The sequence below is a fragment of the Camarhynchus parvulus genome, chromosome 12 (genome assembly GCF_901933205.1).
Source record: "Camarhynchus parvulus chromosome 12, STF_HiC, whole genome shotgun sequence".
Classification (NCBI taxonomy): domain Eukaryota; kingdom Metazoa; phylum Chordata; class Aves; order Passeriformes; family Thraupidae; genus Camarhynchus; species Camarhynchus parvulus.
The window spans coordinates 3346786-3364676 of record NC_044582.1 but is presented as its reverse complement, the minus strand read 5'-3'; the positions used below and the strand labels follow the sequence as shown (position 1 = coordinate 3364676).

The window sequence follows — 17891 nt, the reverse complement described above, 5'->3', positions numbered from 1 at the left end:
CTCCCGCGCTGTGGGGGCGGGACATTGCTGGGTTGGCTCCGCTTCTGGGCGGGGCCGGTCGGTGGGCGGGGCCGTCATGGCGGGAAGGGAAGAGGAGTCGCGGTATTCGCGGCAGCTGTGAGTGTGGGCACCGGCACCGGGGACGGGAGTGCCACAGCATCGGGGCAGGGCGCGGTGCAGCGGGGCCGGCCCCCGCTGACGGCTCCCGCCGGTACCCGCAGGTATGTGCTGGGCGGCGGCGGCCGGCGGCTGCCCGGGTCGGCCGTGCTGGTGTCGGGGCTGCGCGGGACCGGAGCGCAGGTGGCGACGGCGCTGGTGCTGGCGGGGACCGGGCGCGTCGTCCTGCACGACTGCGGTACCGTCTGCACCGCCGACCGCACCCAGCAGGTACCGGCGGGGCCGGGCGGGGCTCCTGGGGACAGGTACGGGTGAGGTTCACAGGTGAGGATCTCATAACAGGAACTAGTGAGGATGCCGGCGGTGAGTGCAGATATGGGTGGGGATCCCGATAGTAGGTACAGCCAGGGGCCCCAGTAACAGGCAGAGGTACAGGCAGGTGTCCCTGTAACGAGTATGGGCACAGGTCCCAGAGTACAGGTATGGATGAGGGGCCCCATAACGTGTATAGGTATTGATAAGGGTGCCAGTAATAGGTACAGACTTATGTGGGGGCCCCAGTATCACGTATGAGTATGGAGGGGAACCCCAATAATGGGTACCAACAGCAATCCCAGTAACAGGCACAGGAATGGATGGGAAGGGCCCATAACATATACAGGTACATACAAGGATCTTGGTGCGGGTACACACTCAGGTGGGAATCCCAGTAACAGGTACGGAAGTGCCTGGATGTCACAGTAATAGGTGCAGGTGCAGCTGGGAGAATCCCTGTTTGCAGGTCTGGGTTTGGGGAGAGGGGCTTCCAATCACCAGTACAAGCTGGGGAGGCTGGTAAGGCACAGCATGCCTTTCATTGTCACAGGTAAGGTCCTTAGCAGAGGCCCCCTCCCCAGTGCAGATAGGGCCTGTGGAGCACCCCAAAGTGGTGAGCTGCACCGCAGACCCATAGGGTGTCCCACCATGTGTCCACTCTGCAGTTCCTCCTGGAAGAGAGTGATCTGGGCCAGAACCGTGCCAAGGCATCCCAGCGGGCCCTGGCTGAGCTGAACCCCCGTGTGGTGGTCGAGGCTCACACTGGGGAGCTGTCAGAGGCCTTCCTTGCCTCCTTCCAGGTGAGCCTGCATGCCGGCACCGGGGGGAGCCCCGGGGTGGCAGCGCTCACTGACACACCTGGCACAGGTGGTGGTGCTGACCGAGTCCCCGCTGGAGGAGCAGCTCCGTGTCGGGGACTTCTGCCATGCCCAGGGCATCTGCTTCATCGTGGCTGACACCAAGGGGCTGGCAGGGTAAGGGGTCTCATGGGGTCCTGCACTGGCTGTGGGTCACCTTGTCCCCAGAGCCCCAGCCCTGTGCTGCAGACCTTGTCCCCGGTAGCCCCCTGGCAGGGCTGCTTGGCCTGGGCAGGACATGGCAGTGCTGGGGCAGCTTGGTGGGGCACTTCCTCTGGCAAAACCCCGCCTGTCCTCTCCAGGCAGCTGTTCTGTGACTTCGGGGAGCGCTTTGTGGTTGATGACCCAGCAGAAGGGGATCCAGTGTCTGCTGCTGTGGAGCACATCTCCCAGGTAGGAGGGAGGGCAGCCCCTGCAAGTCCCCCAAAATGTTGCTGCCTCCTCCACTGGCTGTATGCCACCCTAGTCCAGTGCCCCACTCTCATGTAGCCTTCCCCTCCTCAGGGTAACCCAGGAGTGGTGACATACATGGGGACAGAGAACAGCCATGGCCACCTCTTCTGCGATGGTGACCTGGTGACATTTTCTGGCGTGCAGGGCATGACTGAGCTGAATGGCCAGGAGCCCGTCCCTGTGCATGTGCTCGGTGAGACCTCCAGGGGGATCCTGACTGCCCCAGCCCAGGGTTGAGGAACTCACCAATCCTTGACAGTGACCTTGATGTGACATCTGTGCTCCTCTTGTCCCCAGATGCCTTCAGGCTGGAGATCAGTGACACCAGCTCCTTCTCGCCCTACCGCTGTGGGGGTCTGGTTTCACAGGTGCAGCAGCCCCAGCAGTGTTCCCATGTGAGTCCTTCTTGGCCCCACGATGCTGCCACCCGGGCTGGGCTACTGCTGTGCCGTGCCGGGCCCCAGGAAAGCACTCACCCAGTCCCTGGTGCTGTGCTGGCAGAAGCCCCTGTGCCAGGCACTGGAGGAGCCCAAAATCCAGGTGGCCAGTCCCGAGGATCTGCCCCGCAGCTGCAGCCTGCACGCCGCCTTCCAGGCCCTCCACGCTTTCCGCAGGGAGCGGGGCCGCCTGCCCCGGCCCAGGGCCCCCGTGAGTCCCTGTCCTGCTCCTGCCGGCCCTGCCGAGCCGCCCCGCCGTGCCGGGCGCTGCCTCTCCCCTCTGCCCGCAGGCGGATGCCGAGCGGGTGCTGGAGCTGGCGCGGAGCCTGCGGGCACAGCAGGGTCCCCTGGACGAGGACATCGTGCGCGCCTTCGCCACCGTCAGCGCCGGGGACCTGTGCCCCGTGGCCGCCGTGGTCGGGGCGCTGGCGGCCCAGGAGGTGCTGAAGGTGAGCGGGGCGGGGTCCCGCTGGCCACGGCTGTCCGGTGGCGTTTGGTGGCCACGAGAGGGCACCTCCTGCCCGCCTGGGGACGCCGGGTCCGGTGGCAGGGCTGGGGCGGGGTGAGGGGGAATACCCCGCTGGCCCCCTGCCCTGCCCACGGGCTGTTCGCCCCAGGCCATCACGGGGAAGTTCGTGCCCCTGGACCAGTGGTTGTACTTCGATGCCCTGGAGTGCCTGGCGCTGGCGGGGGCTGCGCAGCTGACAGAGGCGGACTGTGCCCCGGTGAGACCCCGCGTCCAGCCCCTCCTGGCTGCCTGGGGTGCCGTGGCTGCTGTGCTCACACAGCTCCTTGTCCCGGCAGAGAGGCTCTCGCTACGATGGCCAGATTGCCGTCTTCGGGGCCAATTTCCAGGAGAAGCTGGGTCACCAGAAGTACCTGGTGGTGAGTGGGGAGGGGCCATGGCACTGGGAGGCTGCGGAGCATCCAGCTGGCACACGGGGAGCTGCAGCATCTCTGCCCTGACAGGTGGGAGCTGGTGCCATCGGCTGCGAGCTGCTGAAAAACTTTGCCATGATGGGGCTGGCGGCAGGGCCGGATGGGGAGCTCGTCGTCACTGACATGGACACTGTTGCCCTCTCCAACCTCCATCGGCAGTTTCTCTATCGCTCAGCGGATGTATCAGTGAGGCAGCATGACCCAGGGGCTGAGCTCCCCCCAAAAGGCATCCTGGCTGTCCCAGGGGCTCCCTAGGGCTGCCCACCCCTTCTCTGCCCTGGCAGGAGCCCAAGTCGGTGGTGGCCGCAGCAGCCGTGCAGCGCATGAACCCTGATGTCAGAGTGACAGCTCACCAGAACCAGGTGGGACCTGCTACCGAGATGCTCTACAAGGACAACTTCTTCCGGCACCTGGATGGCATTGCCAGCGCCCTGGACACCATAGAGGCTCGTGAGTGCCAGGAAGGGTGAGGGGGCCAAGCTCCTGGACCTGCTCCCTGGGTCCCCAGCGCTCCTGGCTCCTTGCAGGCACCTATTTGGAGAGACGCTGTCTCCGCTGTCGCACACCACTGCTGGACTCGGGCACGGAGGGGACACGGGGGAACGTGCTGGCCATGGTACCGTCCCTGACCGAGCCTCTGGGGCCAGCCAGCGCCCCCAGGGATGGCACCTTCCCCATGTGTACCCTGCGGCACTTCCCCCGCACCATCCAGCACACACTGCAGGTAGGCTGAGCTGCCCCAGCCACAGCACCCAGCGAGGAGGCACCGGGACCTTTGTCTTCCTTCCCCTTGTCCCCTCCAGTGGCGAGCCATGGGCAGGATATGGCCCCAGCTGCTTCCTGCTGGCAGCCTGAGTACTGCTGCTGGCCCTGCCAGAGCCTCCTCCTCCCCCTGGGCTTGGGGGCATAAGGGGGAGGTTCCAGTGCTCAACACCTATGTCTCCTCCACAGTGGGCCCGTGATGAGTTTGAGGGGCTTTTCCAGCTACCTGCAGAACAAGTCAACCAGTTCATGGAGTGAGTGGTCTTTAGGGGTAGTGACACTGGGAGAGGAGCTTCCAGCTCTGCCAGGGCACTGCTGGGAATGGGGAGAGGGTGCCAGACTGCCACATCCCACCCAGATGTCTCACAGGATTGCTCTTGGGCCAGCACCAGCAGCTGCCTGATTTTGCAGGGACCCAGCTTTCCTGGAGCAGCAGCCGCCCCGGAAGGTCCTGGAGCAGGTGTGGGAGAGCCTGCGGGAGCGGCCGCAGGGCTGGCGGGACTGTGTGCGCTGGGCACGGCGGCGCTGGCAGCGCTGCTACCACGATGCCATCGCCCAGCTGCTGCACATCTACCCCCCGGAGCATGTGAGCCCAGCAACACAGGGCTGGCACCCCCTGCACGCCCGTCCCTCCAGCAGCCACCTCGCTGCAGCCAGGGGCACACACTGCTGGGCCTGACTATTCTCTCCCTGTGCCAGGAAACCAGCCCGGGCGTCCCCTTCTGGGCAGGCGACAGGAGCTGTCCCCATCCGCTGACATTCAACCCTGACAATGTGAGTGCAGGGAGGGAGGGCTGTGGGGTCTCACGTGGGAATGGTATGGGCAGAGGGGGAGCCTGTGCTGGGCATACTGGGAATACTGAACTGTAGTTGTGTATTCATACTGGGAATACTGAACTGTAGTTGTGCTATGTCTGCCACAGCCTGGGCAGGGCTGCCAGGTCCTGGGCTGGGTCTGTCCCTGTCCCCTCAGTGAGGGCACTGCAGGGGACAGCTTGCACATGCTCTGTGGCCAGAGGAGGAGGAAAGGCTCCTCCACCTCCACTCTGGGGCAAAGTCAGGCAGTTCTACCGGCTTGGGGCACTGCTGACAGCCCTATGCTATGTGTGTCAACCCCAGCAAGGCACCCCATGGCCACCCACCCCTGTTCTACTTCGCAGGACACCCATCTGGATTATGTCCTGGCTGCTGCCCACCTCTTTGCCCAAGTGCACAGGGTGCCACCATGCAGGGACCGGGCGGCCATCCAGGCCATGCTCCGTGATGTGGTCCTACCACCCTTTGCACCCCAGGAAGGGCTCCAGATCCCCCTCACAGAGGAACCCCCAGAGGAGGCACAAGTTCCCACAGGTAAGGTTCCCAGGCATGTTCCTGGGTCCAGCCTGGTGGGGGGCTGTGGCTTCTTGTCCCTGCTCCAGCACCCAAAATGACCCAGGCCAAGGTGGGGGAACCCCAGCAGTGGCACAGAGCAGGAGTATCATGCCAGGCGTCCCTGTGCCCCCAGATCACAGGCAGCCGACAGAGCTTACCCAGGACCTGGTGCAGTGGAGACAGGAGCTGCTGGGGGATGAGGACACACGAGCACCCTTGATGGAGCCCATCCACTTTGAGAAGGTAGCAGAGCCAGGCAGGTGGCCCTGCTCAGCCTGGGGGGGTTGATGTCCCCATGGGATGCAGATGTCCCCCCACTCTTCCCCACAGGACAACGATGTCCACATAGACTTTATCACAGCAGCATCCAACCTGCGTGCAGAGAACTATGGCATCTCCCCTGCCAACTGGCTGACGGTGAGAGGGGCAGCCTGTGGGGTCAGGAGTCCCTGTCCCGTGTGGGGCAGCCGGTGACACCCTCCTGTCCTCAGAGCAAGCGGATTGCTGGGCGGATCGTGCCCGCCATCATCACCACCACGGCAGCCGTGGCCGGGCTGGCGTGCCTGGAGGTCTGCAAGCTGGTGTGGGGCTGCCAGGAGCTCAGCTGCTACCGCAACAGCAACATCAGCCTGTCTGCCTGCCTGCTGCTCCGTGTGCAGCCCCCGCCGGCCCCCACCTACCGGGTAGGACCCTCTTCCCTGGGGAATTGCAGGCGGGGGACACCCAGGGGCCAGTGGCATCTGCTGTGGGACAATGTCACGGGGACCCAGGGGAAAGGAGGTGGCCACACAGCAAGGGCAGCCCTGGCCATTGCACTCCAGAAATGGATCTGGGTGCTGCAGTGGGCTGGGAATGCTGCCAGGCAGTGAGGAACCAGCTCCTTCCCCTGGCTGCCCCCGCAGCACTGAGACATCGCCACTGTCCCATTGGGATGCTATGATGCTCTGGGGTGCCCACGGGGCTGGGGCAGCCCCAGTGCCCCATGGCAGGCCCCACGCTGAGCCCCACAGCCGGGCTGGGAGCCGCTGCAGCCGCACTCATCTGGCTTATGGAAACCAGCTGCGGCAGGCAGCGAGCAGCTGGCACCGGGCCGGGAAGGGCCGCCCGGGGGAGCGGGGCCGGGGGTCCCGGCGGTGGGGAACCAGGGAGGGAGGGCGGGGGTGGGGGGCAGGCCCAGATTGGGACCGTCTGGGCTATAGAGGCCCCTTTGTCTGGGGGTTTATGGCGTGCGAGGCAAGGCAGCCCTTCCGGCACGGCAGGAAGCGCCGATTGGAACCAGATTGGCCCGGGGGGCCCAGGGCCGGGGGCAGGAAGAGGGGGAGGGAAGGAGGGAGGCGACTCCACTGCCTTGTGCCGGCTCCAGCACCACCTCGGGCTGATGGCTGCCCCACGGCCCCCTCAAACCCCATGCCCGGCCCTGTGCCATCCTGGCTGCAGTGTCACTGGATTGGCATCATCCCTGGATGGGGGATGCTGGGTCTGGCCATGCCCTCAGGTCCCTGCAGCAGCACCCAACACCTCCATGTGCCAGGGCGAGGACACCCGGTGTGACATTTCACACCCGTCTGCTTGGCTGTGGAGGGAACACATGTCCCCAGGGCTTGCTTGGTGTGACCTATGTCCCCATGGGGACCTGGGGAGCCCATGCTGCGAGCCAGCCTTGTCCAGAGGAATATGCTTCCCAGGGCCAGAGCAATGCACTGTGGTGATGGAGGGCCAGGCCACGGCTTTCCCTTTGTGCCGAGCAGTTGCTGCCCCGGTGAGGATGGGGTTAAGCCCTTCTCTGCACCAGTGGGATAAGTGCAGGCAGCAGAAGGCGGAGGTGAGAAGGCAGCAGAAAGCAGGAGGGAGAGTGACCAGGTGTGAGCACCCCTCCCGAGTGGGGCTGGGGCCAGGTGGGCAGTGCTGGCGCTGCCTGCAGCGAGGGCAGATGGCCGAGCAGCCCTGCCAGACGGCCCCGGGCTTGGCACCACACTGGCCTCCTTGGGCCGGAGCAGGGGTCGAGGGGCCACAGGCATGAGAAGAGATGATTGTGTGGGGCTGGGCAATGCTTCAATGGCCTTTTGTGCGCTGTCCTGGCCCGGGGCTAGGGGCAGTGCCAGCCCCACACTGACACTGACCCTTAAGTGGACCCCAGCAGTGCTGGGGGGATAGTTGTGTCCCCCACTGCCCCTGCACCACCATCACCCTGCCCATTTGCCTGCCCTGATGTCCCCCAGCCCTTGTGCTGCACCAGTCCCTGCCCCATGGGGCTGGTCAGCCAGGAGCTGGGGTGCCAGTGCTGGCTGCCACCCCCTGGCAGTACGGCGGGCGGGAGTGGAGCTGCTGGGAGCGGCTGGAGCTGCGGGCAGTCGGCGCAGATGGACAGGCCATGACAGTGCAGGAGGTGCTGGACTGGCTGCAGGTGAGCCCAGCGCTGAGTCAGGTCACCCTGGGGCATGCAGGGCCAGATCCTGACACCCGCCTCTTGCAGAGGACACATGGCTGGACCGTGACCATGCTCCTGTGTGGTGACACCGTGCTCTATGACAGCAAGGCAGATGCGGAGACCCGGGCCCGGCAGCAGGCGCAGAGGTAGGTCCAGAGCTCCAGGCCCCAATCCTGCCCCGGGGGGGGGGCTTCCAGCCCCCACTGCCTCAATCCTGAGCCACTCCAGCTGCAGTGCAGCTCCCAGCCGGCTGCTGGATAAACATCCTGCCGGCAGCACTTCCCGTGGCGGGACCCCTGCCCGGCCCCTTGCTGCCGGCCCCAGCATCCCACCAGCCTGGCCGGACACCCCTAAGGGGCCCAAGGCACCCCTGAAGCACTCAGCCAGCCTTGGGGGACAAGCCAGTGTCCCCAAAACCCCCTTTTTCTGCTACAGGTTGTCCGAGAGCTTGGAGGATGCCAGGATGCTGCAGCAGCAGGACCTGGAGCTGCTGTATATGTGCGAGGGAGAGGATGCTGAGGCTGAAGATAGCCGTCCCCCTCTCCTGTGCTCCCTACCTTGAGCAAGGGGCCAGCACCTCTTCCCCCATGCAATAAAAACTGCAGGATGCAATAGCCCTCGTTGCAAAACCCCCCTGCTTGCCCCTGCCTGGAGTCGGGGCCCAGGCACTCCCTTTGATAAAGGCTGCAGCGCCCAGACTGTATAAAACGGGGGTTTATTTACAGGGTGGGGGTGCGGGCCGCCGCAGCAGCCGGGCTAAATGTAGCCGATAACGTCGTTGCAGATGATGGGCTGGCGGCTGCGGCTGTTCATCAAGGCGGTGAAGCGGTGGAAGTCCGTGGCTAGCTGGGCGATGTTGCTGTGGGACTGGTGGAAGCAGGCGCCCTTGGGCTGTCCCCCCAGCCCCAGCGGGCAGGAGAAACGCTTGGTGGCATCGCGGCCCCCCGGCCGGGCACCGTCGGTCCCCCGGGGCCGGGCCATGCTGGCCAGCTTGCGGCGCACGTTGCCCGAGAGGCTGAGCAGGAAGGCGGGGGGCTTGGCCAGCCGGCGGGAGGGCTCGGCCGGGGCCCGGCGACGCGGTTCGGCGCCCACCTCGGGCAGGTCCATCCAGTTCTCCACCAGGTCAGCGAAGCAGTTGTCGCCCAGCACCAGAGGCTGCCGGTTCGGCTCTGCGACAGCAGCGCTACGGTCCAGTCCTGCGTGTCGGCGGGCTCCAGGGCCCGCCACTGCTCCAGGCAGGCGTCCGAGGTGGATTTGGGGCGCACACGGCGGGCGGGGGCGGGCGGTGGGGCGGCGGGGCCGGCGGAGATCCGGTGCGCCCGTTGGCAGGGCAGCAGATGCCGGCGCCGCGACGGCGCCTCCTCTTCCCTCCACGTGCTCCCCGACGCCTCCGAGTAGCCCGAGTCGAACTCCAGGCTGCGCTTCGCTGGCCGGGGGAGCGAGCGGCCGGGCCGCCCCTCCCTCCTCGTCGCCTCCGGGATCCAGGCTGCAGGCCGAGTCCGCCGCCGAGGCGGGGCGCGGGGCTCGGGGGCCGGCCCCGTGGCCCTGCCGGGGTGGTGCGGCGTCTGCCGCGTGCCGTGCATGTGCGCCCGCGGCGTCGGGCCCGCGTCCCGCCGGCACCACTGCAGGGAAAGGGAGATCAGCACATGGCCAGCACCGCCATCCCCATCCCATCCCCATCCCGCCCTCCTCGGCACCCCGCGCCCCCCCGCCCCGGCTGGTGGGGGCTTCGCTGGCGCAATGGGCGTGCGGCAGGGTGCGGAGAGCGGGCCGCAGGTCCCGGCTTGCCTCCAGCCCCGGGCCCCGCTTTCCTGCGGCTCCTGCGCGGAGCCGGCCGGCGTGCAGCGGCTTGTCGGGTGAGCAAGCAGGCACCCAGCCCCGGCCGTGCCTGCGGGAAATGACAGAGGGCCACGGCACGTAGGAGCGGGCGCTGCACTGCCCCCCCGACAGCCCCTCGAGTGCCCCCTTGTCGGCGGGGAGGCAGCCGGGACACCCCTCCGGCAGAGCCCCACTCGGTGGCACGGGGCCAGCGGCAGCCCCGGGGCACCCGCGGGTGCTGGGGTGGGGCTCTGCCCCCGCGCCTTGGCAGGGCCACCCACCCACCCTGTGCCCTCCAGCTGGGGACACCCGGTGACGTCAGGGTGCAGCCAGGCCTGCGCCCAAGGCCCGGGATCCCCCAAACGCCGGGAAATACAGGGGACCAAGGCAGCCAGGGCTGAACGGAGCACGGCCGGGCGGGCGCTGGAAGGGACTGCTGGCTCCCGCAGCCGGGCCGCTCCTCGCTCTTGAATTCCTATTGTCTGAACCCAAAAGCAGGGTGTTACGTCCGCTTTCCTTTCCGCGCCGGAGTCGCGGGAAGCTGAGTGTGCAGGAGGGATTGCTTCCAGGACCGATAATTCTGTCCGCTCTGGCTGGCCCTGACACAGCTGCTGGCAGGGCTGTCCTTGTCCCTCTCCGCGTCCCCGTGCAAATCCTTGTCCCCCTCCCCGCTGGCTGGGACCCTCTCATCCAGCCCTAGTGGCAATGTGCCACCGCTCCGAGCCGCCCGGTCCTGCCGCTGGCCGGGAACACTGGGGCAGCCGGTTGTGAGGTGCTGGGTAAGCATGTGGCAGGCCCAGGAGAGCCGAAGGGCCACCCTGTCACCGCCGTCCCTCGGGGCAGCCCAGGTGGGTGGCAGGATGGCAGCTCCGGGGGGACGGTGCCGCTGGCACCTTGACAGCTGGACACTGTGCCCGCTGGTCACCCGTGCCCCCGCACCACCAGGGTCCCACCGGGTGCACGCGTCCCCCGCGCCGCCTTTGGCCTCGCGTGTAATGTCACGGCCTTGATGTCACCGGCAGCGCCCGGACGTCACGGCAGTCCCGCAGTCCCGGGGCGGCGGGGCGCGGGCACGGCGGTCCCGTCCCGTCCCGTTCCCTCCCGGTGCCCGCGGCGGCACTCACCCGGTCGGCGCCGAGCTCGTCTGGGCGGGCGTTGTGCATGCCCGGTCCTGCTCCCCCGGCGCCGCTCCCGGCCCCGCTCCCAGAGCCGCCGGTGCCGGTGGCGGAGCAGCAGCAGCAGCGACAGCGGACAGAGCGCCCGGCCGTGCCCGCCGCCTCCCGGCGCTGCCCGGCGGCCCCGCCCCGCCCCGCCCCGGCCAATGGGGCCGCCGTAACGTGAGCCCGGCCCGCACCGGCACCGCCGCCCCGGGGCCCCGCCCCGCCCACGGACCCCTCCCCGCCGCCCCGGGGCCCCGCGCCGGGCACCACCCGGGCACCGCCGGGCCAGGCGCGATCCGTGTCCCGGCCGGCGGCACCCTCGGGCACGGGGGGTCCCGCAGCTCGGTATGCCCTGCCGGGAAGGAAGGCAGCCGGTACAGAGCCCCCGTGGAGGCATCCCCCGTCGGCACCCCGCGCCACCGGGCTGCCAGAGCCGGGCTGGGCGCTGGAGGAGGGAAGGGAAGAGTGACCCGGGCCGCGGTGCCCGTTAATTGGGAACTAATAGCGCTTAATGGGGATCCCGGGAGAAGCGGCACTGGTTTGCAAATGAACGAGAACACGGCCAAAAATTACCTCCCAGCTAATTTTCCCGGTTCCCGAGCGTGCCGCGTGGTGAAGCAGCGTGGGGTGGCAGCCAAACCCCACGGAGCTGCGAGTGGCGAGGGGCCGGGAGCGGCGGCGTGCAGAGCCGGGGGCACTGGAGCCGTGCCCTGTCCCTCCCCTGGCCGGGACGGCCACCACGGGTGGGGATGGACGGCATGACGCCGGGCCGGGGTGGTGCCCAGCAGCCCTGGCAACCGGCAGCAGCTTGTCCCAAACACACAGCGAGCCATGGGCATGCACGGACACCTCACCTTCCTCCTCCTCAGCCTCTGTGCCCTGGGTAGGTGCTTCAAGGTCACAGTGTTTGGGGCACCCTCTGCCAGATCGTGGGTGGATGACTGAGAGGAAGGGAAGAGGCTCTCCTTGGTTACTCCCACATTCCTAGGGCTGAGCCCAGGATGGGCAGAGGGGTTGGCAGCTGCCTGGCTGGGTTGAGGTGGGGAGGGGGCATCGCACGGGCATGCTCAGGGCATTGCCCAGGTGTCCTCAGGGTGTCCTCAGCATTGCCAGGATATTTCTGGGGCTTTTGGGCGTCACTGTGGCATATCCAGACACCACTGGGGTTTCATCAGAGCATCCCACAGAGGGAATTCTGGGGCCTCCCCAGGGCATTGCCAGGGCACACCTGGCAGGCTGTGGTGACACTCTCCTCTTTGCAGGGACTTTCATCAGAGCAACAGGTAAGAGCGGGGTGCTTTGGACCCAGCTGTGTCTGCCAGGGAAAGCTGTGCCTGCATTGGTGCTTAGGTGCAGGAGCAGAGCTCCATAAGCACAGCTGGATGACCCATCAGTGGTCCCTGTCCACCAGTCCTGTCTGACTTGCCACGTGTGGTGACCCTGAGTGAGGACACCGTGTCAGGCACCCGCGTTGCTGAGGTGACCGTGTCCTGCAGCAACTCAAGCAGCAGTCCCAATGTCACCCTGCACATCGTCGAGCCTGACCACCCCTTCAACTCCATCGCCATCAGCTCTGACCCCACGAATGCCACCGCCTTCCGGGCAGAGGTGTGGCTGGGGAATGGGGAGTGGGGCAGGAGCTGGCAGGCGCCCTGCTGAGTGCCTGTGTCCCCATGGCAGGTGACACTGCGTGCTGGCGCAGAGCTGGATGCCCGCCGGGTGAACCAGTACACACTGATCCTGCGGGCTGCTTGTCCTGGTGAGGATGAGGTGGAGGAGCGGCTCTTTGTCCGGGTGACAGCAGGGCATGTGCTGCGCTGTGACACCCTCTTTGCCAGAGCAGGTAGGAGCAGGGGGGCACAGGGCAGTGGAGGCTGTGCGTGCCAGCCAGCACCAAGCTCCCACAGCTGTGCTCTGCTCCAGAGGGTGATGTGGTGCAGGTGCAGGCAGATGTGGCACCCCGGACACCCCTGTACGTGGTGCTGCCACAGCCACTCGGTGGGCTGATGGTGAGTGGCAGCTCCCTGGGGGGCCACACCCCCACAGAAGGGGGCAGCCTTGGGGACGGCTGAACCCCGGGCACGGAGGAGTGGGACAGGGGTTCCCATCACCCTCCTTTCTGCAGTTCAGGCTCCGAAACCGCAACACACCACTCACGCTCACCTGCCGGGGCCTGCTGCTGGCACCTGACAATGGTTTTGATCCCAGCAAGGACACCCAGGTGGGCACCAGCAGCCCCAGGCTGGTCACAGACACCTCTCAGTCCACTGGGGCTTAGCCCCTCCCTGGCCACAGCTCTCCCTCCACATCCTGCTCTGCCCATTAGGCCCCTGTCTCCCCCTGGACCCACAAGTGCTCCAGTCCTGTCCCCATCCCCTTCCACATATCAAGTCCTGTCCATATCCTCATCTCTGTCTGTAATCCTGCCCATTCTAGTCTCCAGCTCATACTCACCTCCATCTCCACGCCTCTTCCCACCTCTGTTCCTACTCCAAGCCCCATTCTCATCTCTTGCCCCCTCTCCTTTGTCTCTGTTCCCGTTTTTGTTCCCATCCCATCGCTATTCCCGTCCCTGTCCCCATCCCCATCGTTGGTGCCACCCGGGGCTGTCCCACAGCTGCCCCGGTGCTGGCCCACAGACATTCCTGCTGGACATTGAGGTGATGGATCATCACGGGCACAACTGCAGCAGGGCTCTGAGGGTGGAGGTGCTGCCATCACGGCGTCCCCGCATCACCTTCCCGTGAGTGGGGCTGGCCCAGGAGGGGGGTGCTGGTGGCACCAGGCCGTGCCACAATGCCCACCTCGCCTGCAGTGAGCCACACCGGGCTGTGACGGTGGCAGAAAGCATTGGTCCCTGGGAGGTGGTCACAAAGGTCCATGCCAGCGGGGACAATGTTCGCTATGCCATCCTCGCTCCTGTGGCTCCCGTGCTCTTCGCCATTGATGAGGGTGAGCACGGCAGCAGGGATCCCCAGGGACAGCCTGTCCCTGTCCCTGTGCCCAATGCGAGGCCATGGCTCCTCCCGCAGTGACAGGGGAGATCCGCAGCACCCGGCGGCTGCAGGCGATCCGTGCCCACCTCGTCATCCAGGCTTACAACGCGCTGCACCCCGACGTCCACGCCACCGCCACGGTCAACGTCACCGTGCAGGGGACAGACCACCTGGCACCGAGATGTGTCCCAGCCATCTTTGTGTATGGCTCAGGGGGGAGCGGGGTGCATGGAGTCTCTGCTAAACCCAGGACATGGGACGGAGGCTGAACTGCTGGCTGCCCTGCCACAGGTCCCAGGTGCCCGAAACCATGTCCCCTGGCAGCACATTGGTGACACTGAGGTGCACTGGCTCCACCAGCACTGATAGGTGTCTGCACTATGCTCTCGAGGGGCCTCCCTCCTCCCTCTCCCACTTCTGCATGGAGGGGCCACAGCTGAAGGTGAGTGGGGCCATGGGCAGTGCCCAGGTGGACAGCAAGCCCAGACCCTGGAACCCAGCGGGACAATGGGACCCTGTGACATGTGCTGTCATGTCAGGTTCTGGGTCAGGGCTCCTCAGGGCTCCCTGCTCCCCAAGGCCTGCTTGTTCTCCTCACTTGCTCCCTCCTTCTCCCCTGGCATCGCAGCTTTGTGGGTCATCCTGGCTTTGTGGGACACTCTGGCTTTGCAGAGCATCTGAGCTTTGCAGAGCACCTCAGCTCAGCCTGAGTCTCCCCTCCTGGTTTGGCAGGTCAACACCACCCTGGACTATGACTCGGAGGCCATGGTTGCTCTGGGCTTCCAGTTCACGGCCACCATTGTGGTGACAGTGGGAGGGCAGCTCCGACAGAGCAGTGAGTGCCCATGTCCCTAGGGTGGGAAAACACCTCTCCCAATCCCCAAACCAGCAGATCACAGAGGAAACATTCGTTCCCTGCTGCCCCAGAGATGCCCATCCCAGGGGTAGTGCCTCTGTGCCCACGTCACCCAGCCCGGCACAGGCTGTGGGGTGGTGCCAGCCTGGCTGAGCAGCTGTGTGCCACACAGCCCGTGTGCCTGTGCTTGTGACGGTGACACCTGTCAACGAATTCAGACCGGCGTGCCCCAGCAGTGCCACCTTCACCGTGCCTGAGACAGCAGCTTTTGGCAGCGTCGTGGGGCGTGTGGCTGGCACTGACCGTGACTACCCCCAGGAGAGCCTGGAGTACAGCCTGGAGGGGGGCCCTGGCCCCGCACAGCCCTTCTCCATCGACAGGCGCACTGGTGAGCACCCTGCCCCTTCCCCAGCCCCGCACACCCGTGGCACCCACCGGCTCCCAGCAGCTCACACCTTCTACAGGCGAGATCCGCGTGGTGGGACCCCTGGACTCGCAGCAGCACAAGAGCTACAGGCTGGTGGTGCGGCTGACGGACACCCACCATGACCTGGACCCGAGGAAGAGGCAGAGCCGTCTGTGCGACGTGTCTGTGCAGGTGTGAGGGCAGCCCGCTGGGTGGGCTGTGCTGGCTGCGAGGACTGGGGGTGCTCACCGCTTCCCCTGCTCCTGGCAGGCTGTGCCGGACCAGCTGCCGGAGTGCACCCCCGAGGTGCAGGAGCTGCGGATCACGGCCGGGTCCCCGGGCAGCCGCCAGCCTGTCACCCGCCTGGTGTGCCACGGTGGCCCCGACAGCGCCCCGCTGACCTACACCATTGTTGGAGGTGAGGAGCGGCCAAGGCACGGCACAAACCAGCCCTCGCCGTGGTGTGACACTGAGCAGACCCTCTCGTCCAGGCAATGAGGACGGGCGCTTTCGGCTGGAGGGGAACACCCTTGTCTACCTGCCCAGTGCCCGAGCCGAGCCCCAGCCCTTTGTCCTGCTGGTGGAGGTGTGGGGCGGCTCTGGTGGCCGCCGCCGCAGCAGCCTGGTGGCCCTGGTGGTGCACGTCACCCCCCGGAGCACCCCGGTGCCAGCCAGCGCCAGCACCCAGCGCACGGTGAGCAGAGCCCGTGACCGGGAGGTGCTCCGGGGTCCCTCGGAGCTCCCACGGCCCCTCACCCGCTGCCTCCACAGACGCTGCCGAAGGAGCCGCTGGTTGTCCTGCAGACGGAGGCGGTGTGGCACCCGCCAGCCTGGTTTGTGGCCGTGCTGACCATCTCTGGTGTCCTGCTGCTGGCCACCCTGGGCTGCACGGCCCGGAGCCTGCTGTGCAGGTGAGCCCCAGCCCGCCTCGCTGCGCGGCTCAGTGAGCAGGGCCAAGGGCTCACGGCTGCCTTCTGCTCCTCCCACAGCAACCGGGCCCCTGGCAAGCTGTTCCTGGCCAAGAGGTGAGTGCTGTATGGCCGGGGTGGTCACATTGGCAGTTGTATTGTCCTTGCAGGTACCAAGGGAGATGCAGCACACGGGGTATGTTTAACATTCTCTGCATTTGGCCGTGGCTTGCTGTGCTAGGGAGCCCTCTCTGCCCAGGGCAAGGGTGCAGCCCTGATGGGGGCTATGGGAGCAGAGAGAACAATTTAGCCAGTAGACCATGATATCTGTGGCCAGGCTGGGGCACAAACTCTGCAGTGGCCAGGGTGGGATGGCACAGTGCTGGTGCCAATGGCTGCTGCAAGGCTGGGTCCTGGCACCAGGGCTGAGGTCACTTCAGCTCACCAGGGGAGCCCCTGTTTGGCAGGGGTGAGCCCCATTTGTCAGGGAAAGCTCCCAGAGAAGAGCTGAGCAGGCTGCACAACCCCTGGAGGATCAGTGACGGTGACAGGTGACAGAGGACAGCCTAGGCAGACGCTAGACCAGCCTGTGCCAAGAGTCTGCACAGCAAGGAGGGGACATGCAAGCCCATGGCAGGATAACCGTCACCTCCACTGGCATAACTGCCCCGAGGTGATGCATAGCTGGATCCGGGTTCATTGGCAAGGCTGGGGACACAGTGCTTGGTGACACTGGGACTGTAGTGACCATGCCAGGGAGAAGACCCAGGGTCAGCCCCTGTGGGTGGCCCTGGCAGCTCCCCCAGCACAGCATCGTCCAAGCACAAGAGTGGTGCATGCCAGCCCATGGGAAACAAGAGGATGTGGTGACAGACCTGCTGGGTGCTCAGGCACCGGTGAAAGGTGGTGGTGCTTGGGGGAGCACAGCCCTGTCAGAGTCCCCTCCTGTGCCAGGGGACGATCAGGTAGGTGGATGATGGGCTTTACAGAGTGCAGCTGGCAGGGCAGAACCTGGCTGGCAAGCCTCTCCCAGCAGCATCTCTTGGGGTTGAGGCCGCAGCCCATCACTGGCAGCATTCCCTCCCTTCCACTCTTCCTTCTGCAGCTCATGGGATGTGGTGGAGCACAGCAGGGGCAAGGAGGAGCAGGGACACCCACATGCCAGCAGCACAGTAAGCGTGTGGCAGCGAGGGTGGGTGCCCTGCCAGGGAGGCAGAAGAGCCCTGTGGCCCTGAGCAGCCTCTCCCGTCTCCTCCCCACAGGGGCAGTTCGATGGCCATGCTCAGGACCCACGTGAGTGCCCTGTCCCACAGCCCCAGCAGCCTGAGGTTGTGTCCCCCAGGGCAGAGGAGTCTGGGGACAGCAGGGATGGGGACCAGGCCCACAGGGCAGGGACTGAGTGCCGCCTCCATCCCAGGCACCGGCAGGGATTATCTCTTCAACAGCGTGACCGGGGCTCGGCGCTGGATCTGAAGGGGGCTCCTTGTGCCCACGGGGGCAGTGCTGGGCACAGCACCGGGCACACAGCTGGTACAGCCCCGAGGAGGAGACCCATCCTTTGTGGCCAAACCTGCTGCACACGGGGTGCAGCCACACCCTGAGCCACCTCAGCCAGCGCAGAGCTAATAATAAATGTGTCAGAGATTGCACAGGCGGCTGCGATTGCCTCAGGGGGTCCCGGCGCAGGGCAGCGCTGCTGTGTCCGTCCTGCTGCGCTGGTCGTTAGCACTGTCTCGTCAGCCATGTGGGTGCCGTGACCCAGGACAAGGATTGGCAGCTGGCTTGGCAATGGGGAAAAGGTTACGAGAGCTCCGGCCAAGCCTGCTTCGGTCACAGAAGCATCTCTGTAGCCTCTGGATGTGACCCCGTCCTCCACAGGGAGGTTATCCGGGGCAAGAAAACTCAGCCACGGGTAATTTTGAGCCGCTTTTGCTCCAAGTCCCGTGCCCTCCTCAAGCTCTTCTTTGTTACAGCGCTCGCAGGCGCAAACGGGTGGGATGAGCAGCTGGTGGGCAGAGAGGATGGGTTGATAATTGGGAGGAAAAGTGAATTAGCGTGGGTGCAGGTG

At 66.1% G+C, this 17891-nt stretch overlaps 3 protein-coding genes across 4 annotated transcripts; 2 read left to right on the top strand and 1 right to left on the bottom strand.

Annotated features, from left to right (window-relative positions):
• The first annotated feature begins 72 nt into the window (after positions 1-72).
• On the top strand, positions 73-8386 carry UBA7 (ubiquitin like modifier activating enzyme 7). Of its 2 annotated transcripts, XM_030956871.1 has the most exons (24): positions 73-117; positions 222-387; positions 1098-1232; positions 1300-1406; positions 1592-1682; positions 1794-1935; positions 2040-2137; positions 2244-2390; positions 2470-2628; positions 2797-2904; positions 2984-3064; positions 3149-3304; positions 3403-3568; positions 3646-3842; positions 4070-4134; positions 4292-4466; positions 4580-4654; positions 5041-5230; positions 5385-5494; positions 5582-5668; positions 5743-5934; positions 7554-7655; positions 7725-7825; positions 8115-8386. In XM_030956871.1, the coding sequence occupies exons 1-24, from the start codon at positions 77-79 to the stop codon at positions 8239-8241; spliced, it is 3018 nt and encodes a 1005-aa protein (XP_030812731.1). In that variant the 5' UTR covers positions 73-76; the 3' UTR covers positions 8242-8386. The 2 variants fall into 2 exon arrangements, with proteins under 2 accessions (XP_030812731.1, XP_030812732.1); XM_030956872.1 differs by lacking the exons at positions 73-117; positions 1098-1232 and having other exon boundaries at positions 258-387; positions 1233-1406.
• Positions 8356-10772, bottom strand: INKA1 (inka box actin regulator 1). Its single transcript, XM_030956873.1, is given in 3 exon segments — positions 8356-8842; positions 8845-9301; positions 10622-10772. Coding segments are annotated over 3 exon segments (903 nt in total). The 5' UTR covers positions 10661-10772; the 3' UTR covers positions 8356-8435.
• Positions 10773-11720: 948 nt separating this feature from the next.
• On the top strand, positions 11721-17296 carry CDHR4 (cadherin related family member 4). Its single transcript, XM_030956953.1, has 19 exons — positions 11721-11940; positions 12069-12265; positions 12338-12500; positions 12581-12666; positions 12783-12878; positions 13297-13400; positions 13473-13609; positions 13690-13855; positions 13945-14095; positions 14386-14488; positions 14682-14897; positions 14974-15107; positions 15186-15333; positions 15407-15609; positions 15687-15826; positions 15905-15940; positions 16929-16995; positions 17086-17116; positions 17241-17296. Exons 1-19 carry the CDS (start codon positions 11721-11723, stop codon positions 17294-17296), a joined length of 2454 nt encoding a protein of 817 aa, XP_030812813.1.
• Positions 17297-17891: the final 595 nt, after the last annotated feature.